General features: G+C 48.2%; 1 protein-coding gene across 1 annotated transcript; it reads right to left on the bottom strand.

The window, feature by feature from the left end:
• Nucleotides 1-2,313: 2,313 nt before the first annotated feature.
• Nucleotides 2,314-7,774, bottom strand: LOC117721276 (protein FAM90A10-like). The gene is made up of 4 exons (XM_034519864.2): nucleotides 7,658-7,774; nucleotides 5,888-6,063; nucleotides 5,086-5,176; nucleotides 2,314-3,475 (listed from the first exon to the last, which is right to left on the bottom strand). The coding sequence occupies exons 1-4, from the start codon at nucleotides 7,772-7,774 to the stop codon at nucleotides 2,561-2,563; spliced, it is 1,299 nt and encodes a 432-aa protein (XP_034375755.1). The 3' UTR covers nucleotides 2,314-2,560.
• Nucleotides 7,775-8,048: the final 274 nt, after the last annotated feature.

Below are 8,048 nucleotides of genomic sequence, written 5' to 3'. Positions count from 1 at the left end.
TCTCCAGCTCTAGTGAAAGACAGGTAGAGGTAGGGAAACTGCCAGGGTTTAGATCAGGATAACCTCGTGTAGAGGAATTTTAACCCAGCAACATGGCTGTTCTGGTAAGGGATCACATCCAAAGACCATCTAGGCCTATCTGATCTGGCTGGAATGCAGATACACTGAATTACAATATGACCTGTTGGGAGCCGACTTTAGCAGAAAGCGGCTAGATCAACTTTGCAGCCATCTGGAACCATATACCCTGACGAAAGATTTGGTTTTCAATAGCCTACAACAGCTGAAGCACACTCTGATATCCCACATATTTTGTGTTGCTGTTTACTGCCCCCAGCTGCAAGGTGCACGTGGTGGCCACGCCTGCAAGGTATTGCAGTTCACGTGCTGTCCACGTGCTATCTACGCCATACATGCCTGTAAGGCACACGTGCTATCCACGTCTGCAAGGCATTGCGGTGCACGTGCTGTCCACGCTATAGACGCCTGTAAGGCTTACGTCATATCAACACCTGCAAGGCACGTGGTATCCACGCGCCTACAAGGCACGTGGCAAAAGCCTATAAATAGCTCCGAATTCCCTTCAATAAACGAGACTTGATCAGAATCTCTGTCTTGTCTCCATTCTTCGCGTCTCTTCCCCTTTATCCCCACTCTCTCTCTCGCTAGACCCTGACCCTCGGACCGGAACGGGCAGTACGGGCGGCAACAGTTTTGTGCCCAAGCGTGGGGGGTTTGCAACAGTTTGGCGTCCAACAATGACCTGGCTAGAATATAGACATACCCTTAGTACACACCATTAATCTCTAACAGTGGAAGTAAGGTTAGTTTATAGAAGGAAGCAGCCATGTTTGAAAGCAGCCATGTTTGAGAGGCAAAGTGACCAATCAGAGAAATATTTGACAGAATGAATCAGAGATACTATACATCCAACTCTTGTGAGAACAGTTCAGAAAAGAGAGGGTACTTAAGAGAAGGACATGGAGAGAAATGGGGGTGTGGTGATGTGTGTAGCAGTTTTACTGGGACAGGTTGCAGAGAGAACAAGCTAGAAAGAATGAGCACATTCCACAGTAAGTCTTAAGGCTGAAAAATTCTATGTCTAGGTTAGCAGATGGAGGCTGGAAGCTGAAGCCTTCAAGGTCCAGATTTGCAGAGGATTAGATTATGTGACGGCTAGGAGTGTCTAGGCCTAGTCCTAGGGAGAGTTAGAACAGAGAAAGCAACCCTCTGGGCTCAGCTTAATCAATTCATTCATAAAGCTTGGGTATGGTTCTCATCTCATCACTTCAGCTAATGAAATAAAGGCCTGAGTCAAAAGGGTTTCCTTCCATGTGGTACCTATATGGATCCAGAGGGGATCCAGCAGGGGATACCCAAACAGAGTTACCTGAGCTGCTGCTGGTTGGGGGCAACACCCACAGAAAGCTATAGATGTAGCTGTGACAGCACTCTGCCAGGCTAGTAGGCTGGAGAGATGCAAACCACTGAAGCTTGTTATCGGACCAAGTTGATGAACCTCTAGTCACTGAGAGGCCCTGTCTCAAACAGACAATTACAGAAAAATACAGGCACTGCTGGGGGTGTTGTCATGAACACCCTTAACGCAAAAGCCAGATGTAGAAAGTTTGTAATGGCCTGAACTCATGGATGGGTACCAAGTTTAAGATGACATGTGGGGTTAGTGAATTGTCTCATGTCGGAGAAATGTTCATCTAGCAGCCCAGAAAGTAGCCAGCTGAGTCCTGAATGGAGGCAATGCTCTGGCCTTCATTTACCATGTGGCTAACATAAGCTATGTGACGTCCAGCCCTGCTGTTAACTGTGTGTTGTTGAACATCCTGTTTCAATGGGAGAATGGCAAACCCAGGGGAAACTTTCAGGGTCCCACATCAGGGCACCCTGAGCTTGAGTCACTAGGACTTCATACCTTATGGTATGTGTCACCTGGATTTCTGGGTGCCAATGGAGCCAAAGCCTTCAGTAACACAACAGAGGTCTGGAAGGAGAGAACAGACTGTCCTGTCTCTCAAGGGTCTTAGATCACAGATGGGAGGTACCTGTGTACAGTGTAAAAATGTCTAAGTGTCAACATGGTGAACCTGATGCAGTAGATCGAGCACCACTTGGGTTTGTGGATTGTTATTGGGCCATAGGTAGTGTGAGAAACCCTATGCACTCTTCGCAAGAACATGAGGGCATAGACATATTTTCTAGGGTAACTTTATTGGCAAAAGCAGAAAGCCTCAACTGGCAGATAGTTTTGAACATTGAAGTAGCTGAAAGGACACATTAGAGGTCACTGATGACAAGAGGACAGGTGACCTTTCTTCAGAGTGCTGCTCAGAGGCACATATCAGAGTCCATAGATCATGCTGAGGTGAGGCTAACTGCAAAGAGAGGAAAGGGATGAGATCCCACCCACCACAGGGGCACTCATTTGGAAGTAACCTGACATGATACAGTCATGTCATCTACCTGGTTAATTCAGGAGGGGATCAGTCTGAAAGAATCCAGCAAGTCTGAGCAGGGAGGTGGCACCTGCTCTTCAGGTGGCAGCTCATTGTCCATCACTGTCCTCTGAAGAGGAGGAGACCTGAAGATCTTCGTAGAGGACACTCACTTTGACCTGGGATCTGTCTGTCTCTCCTTCCTCGGGGAAGGCGGGGCTCTCTGAAGGAGTTGTTTGCTTCTCAATGGGAAGTGGCGGGGGCACTGTCAGGAACCTGGAGCTCCAGTAGTTACTACCTTGTCTAGTAAAGATCATTCTTAGGGCTTGACCTGCAACATGGCCAGCCGATGGCTGGTGGGACTCAGTACAAGGTCTGGTTAAGACCAGAGCAGGCCTGCTATGTAGCTGTTGTTGGTCAGTGCTGGGCACCTGGGCTGCTATTTTCTTATTCGTTTCAGCTGCACCTTTTAGTCCAAGTCTGTTGGCAATGGGGGGAGACTGACTGCCCAGGGTGCTCTTGGAACCAGTCCTTGCATGGCTCTTCTCTGGTTCATTGGTAGAATTGATTCTTTGTTTCTTCAGGGGACTCTCGATAGGCTGTGTGGGGCACTGGGAAGCTTCCTTACCTGGGGCCCAGAAGCTGAGTTTGGGGTTCTGTCTACCCTGGTCGATGACAGGATGCTGGCTGGGCTGCATTTTCCTACTGGGACCCTGGGCTTTTGATTCTTTGTGGAACAGTTCAGTGATTGCATTACTTTTGGGGACAGCAATGGGTTGTTGATGTGAGATACCCTGTAGCTTTTGATCCAGTAGGTCTTCTGAGGCTATCCTTTTTCTATCCTGTCTGAACACTGGCTGGGCAACACCAGGGACAGCCATGTTCTGACCTTCCTTCTGCCTGGAATATGAGATGCAGGAGCTGTCAAAGCTTTGGAGGGCAGGCTTTCCGGGGCACATCTGCTTCCCGAGAGATGTTTTGACTGGTGGCACAGACATTTTCCTGCTCCCAGGAATGTTTGGGATCTGTAGGAAAGACAGACATGGAGAGATCAGTTGGACACTGTCAGCATGGAAGTCAGTGAAGGTGTTCAGAACAACACTAGGAGCTCATGGGATTTATGGTGGTAGTTTGTAGCGGCTCAGTCTGATGGGAAATCATCAGGTTGTGGTGACCCACATTAACTATCCAAAACTTGCAGCATGGTGGGTTGGGAAACGGAAGGGATAGAGTTTCAGTCTCCCTACAAAGTTTAAGTGAACCTTATTCTGATAATCCAAATGTATCTGTGTTTGCGTGTGTGTCTGTGCATGCATCTCTCTCTCTCTCTCTCTCTCTCTCTCTCTCTCTCTCTCTCTGTGTGTGTGTGGTCTGACAAGAAGTACATGAAGGGAAATACTGATGTATAGATAGTCAGAGAGACAGCTAGGAAAATGGCCATGATCATTCTGTGGTCATAGAAGAACAGTTAGATTCAAATTACCACGTAGTTTACAGCATAGTTTTGAAAATTCTAATCGTCTCACTTGGGATATGAAGTAGGACAAAAGGCATTGGCTTACCTTGAATCTGTCTCTCCCAATGATCTTTGAGGTGAACTGTTGCTGAAAATGTAAAAAAGGCACCATCCTGTGCTAGCACCGGACTGGCTACTCTCTGGTCCCCGGGGACCTCCCTGCCTCCACCATGGGTAGCCCCAGGTAGGGACCACCCGTCTCGAGGTTCTCTTGCTCACATTCCCAGCCATCCACCCCCTTTGGTTAGTGGTCACAAATCCCCATAACCTGGTAAAATCAAAACTCTAGAGACACTTGTATTTATCAGTCAGATTTACATCAGTAGATTCTCAACCCACAAATCGCCTGCACAATAAATAAACTCAAAACTCAATTGATGATAAACACAAGCTACACCCCTAGATGGGACAAACGCACCCTACTTATTATTTAATCATCTACCTAAGAAATCCCCAATACTTAAGGCTTCCAGGATTGTGTGGTTCTGGCTTCTCTTCCTCTCCTACAGGTTCCATCTTATCTTCCTCTCCTTCCCTTCTCCTCTGTCCCTCTGTACTCTGCACTCTAAAATTCTCAGCCCGCCTTCCTTTTCTACTGCCCAATCACAGGCTCTCATCTTATTTTATGTCTGCCCTCACCTGCATGTAGATGGCAATCCACAGTGAACGTTGTAGCCAACAAACTGGGATGGTGGGCATGGGTGTGCTCGTGCTGCTTAGACTTCTCCAGGAAAAGTCCACATTTACAGAAGCAGCAGACAATCAGTTCAAAGTGGCAACAGCAAAGACTGTGGACAGGTCACCAGAAAGCTTAGAGAGCAGGCCCTGTTTGTCATCTGACCTCAGAAGGAAGGAGGACACGGAGACCACCATGCATGGGCAAGTGAGGAGGAACCTGCCCATCCTCCAGGTGAGCTGGTCCATAAAGAATACCTACAGCCGAGACTCACTCGTTCATCCAAACCCAAGTCCATCTGAACAAATAAATCATTGCCACCAGAGAGGATTTGTGAAATCTGGCGCGCACAGAGGACACAAGGTGAGCAAATAGGCCATGCAGAAGGAAAGGTGCAAGTGGCAGAGCAGAGAGGAAGGGACTTTCAGGAACAGGGTATCTACTTTACTTACAGCCAAGTTAACCTGCTGGTCCCTCCTTTGTGGCCCCATTGGAAATTTCTGGAAGGGAGCCTTCCTCTGCTGCTCATCACACCTGTGGGACAGACAATGGTGTGGGAACACTTCAGCTTTACTCTCAAATAGTCACTCACTCCTTCACCTAGACATTCACTCACACTCACTCACTCACACACACACACTCACTCACACACACACACACACTCACTCACACTCACATATGCACTCATTCAGGCACTCACTCAGACAGTCAGACACACACTCACTCATACTCACTCACATTCACTTACACACTCAGGCATTCATGCACTCATGCACTCAGTCACTCATTCAGTTACTCACTCACACTCACTCACACTCCCACTCATTTACTCACATTCACATACTCATGTACCCACTCACTCATTCACTCACTCAGACACTCATTCACTCAGTCACTCACTCCCACTCACTCGGTCAGACACTCACTCACTCAGTCACTCACACTCACTCACTTATACTCACTCATACTCATTCAGGCACTCAATCAGTCACTCACACTCACACTTACTCAGACACACACTCAGACAATCATGCACTCACTCATGTACTCATGCACTCATTCACTCACATTCACACTCACTCAGACACTCACTCACTCACTCAGGCACTCACTCACTCACTCGCCAGTGGACTATAACTCTCTGGCTCTTTCAGCTTGGGGACTGAGAGATAAAACATGGTTCTCCTCATGAGCTCTGCTCTCCTTGGAGCCTTCCCTCCTGCCAGCCCCACTCCCATCACTTACCCCTGTCTGGTGAATTGACTGAGTTTCTGTAGCCCCTGGGGCCTGCAAGGATCCTGGTTCTCTTTCTCCTTCCTGACTCCCAGAGGCTGTGGGACCAGGAGCTCATGGCCACGCTTTATGGGGCACGTTTTGCTTCTAGCAGTGTGGCCGAAGGCCCCACAGTTTCTGCATTTCACCTGTGAGGAGCAAGGGAATATCAGTGAGTCACAAAGAGATCCAGGGACCTCTCCACACTCAATCCCCCCTCAAGGCTAAAAAGCCTTTTAATGTTCTCTCTCCAAGGACAGCATTCACTACAGAACAGGTTGAAACTCTACCTGGTTGTTTTTATGAACCTGGAATTGACAAGCATAATTGGGAGATGTATGGGTGAAAACAGGGAGCCCTGTATCTGCCAACAGACCAATCCTGCCAAGGAGGAGCTGAGCCTTCTTCCAGTCTCTCCCTAGGCCTGCATGCAGGCGGAACAGTTTCTTTGTCTGGCCCTCTGATACCTCTGATGTGGTCAGGCCCATGGACCAGTGTGACAAATGTAACAGGGCCCCAGACCTTAGTAGACCCCCCAGACATCTGCATAACTATTTCCAAGACCCTTCAGGCCATACAGCTCATTTCATAGACACTACCACCTGGCACCATGAAAATGAGACCTATAGAGACCATATTCTGAGGTTAGGTATGGCCCCTTGATTGAGGTATGGAGCTACCCACTCATCTCCAAAATTTTAACCCAGAATTGCTCCTGTTCTAAAGGAAATACAGGGACAATGAGTGGAGCAGAAACTGAAGGAAAGGCCATCCAGAGACCACCCCACTTGAGGATCTATCCCGTATGCAGCCACCAAGCCCGAACACTATTGTAGATGCCAAGAAGTGCTTGCTGACATGAGCCTGATATAGCTGTCTCTTGAGAATTTCTGCCAGAGCCTGACAAATATGGAGGGGGATCCTCACAGCCAACCATCAGATTGAGCTCGGAGACCCCAATGGAGGAGTTGGGGGAAGGATTGAAGGAGGTGAAGGAGTTTGCAACCCACAGGAAGAATAACAATATCAACCATCCAGACCCTCCAGAGCTCCCAGGGACTAAAACCACCAACCAAAGAATGAACATGGAAGGACCCATGGCTCCAGCCACATATGTAGCAGAGGATGGCCTTGTCAGACATCAGTGGGAGGGGAGGCCTTTAGTCCTGTGAAGGCTTGATGCCCCAGTGTAGAGGAATGCTAGGGCAGGGAGGGGGGAGTGGGTAGATGGGTGGGGGAGCACCCTCATAGAAGCAGGGAGGGGGGATGGGATAGGGGTTTCTGGAGGGGAAACTGGAAAAGAGCATAACATTTAAAATGTAAATAAATAAAATATCCAATAAAAAAAAAAAGCCAGAGAACTAATCCATTCAAGCCCATCATTCTGGGAAAGTCTCTGTTACCCTCATATTACCAAAGTGTTACCCTTGCCTTTCAGCCTGCCCTTCAATCTCCTTCGACTTTCTGCTTCTGTCCTATTGTTCTTGTTAGCTGAAATACATCAACCTAGAACTTGATTTCCATGCACAAAACTCACAGGGAGAAAGGCTCAGTGGTCCACTGGTATTCAGAGGACCCACCCACCCAATACACTGAACCAGCGACCACTCGGGGCTCTCTATTGGCTTAAACCCATATCCCAACGTTCTTCTCTGGTGGATCCCTTACAACACAAAGATTTTGTGGTGTAGCCCTGTCTTACCTAGGCCCAGGGCTGGCTGACACATATAGGCCTCCACTTACCCCAGGGGTCTCCTCTTTCAGGGATGGGAGCGTCTGTCCCCATGAGCCTCTTGGTTTTCTCTGGGCTGTTGGAGCTGGGATGTCTGGAAGGCCCTTGGTCTTCATTTGTGACTCCATTTTGTGGACTTGTTGGCTTTGATTTCCTGCAAGAGAAGTTAACAAAAGAGTCTCAAGCAATGGAATTAAGTTTCATGACATGAGAGCAACTCATAGCGTGGTGATGGCTACCATAAATGAACCTGTTTCTGTTTCCACCTCCCAAGAATATTGCATCAGAGACTCAGGGACTTGAAGTTGTGACCGTCAAAGAATGTTTCACTCCAAGAACCCATCACTGCCGCCAAGCTCTGAATGAGGAAGCACTCTTTAAGTGAAATGCTGTTACGATGCC

The sequence above is a fragment of the Arvicanthis niloticus genome, chromosome 16 (genome assembly GCF_011762505.2).
Source record: "Arvicanthis niloticus isolate mArvNil1 chromosome 16, mArvNil1.pat.X, whole genome shotgun sequence".
NCBI classification, from domain to species: Eukaryota; Metazoa; Chordata; class Mammalia; order Rodentia; family Muridae; genus Arvicanthis; species Arvicanthis niloticus.
Note: the sequence above shows the minus strand (reverse complement) of the source record. Positions and strands in the feature narration are given on the sequence as shown.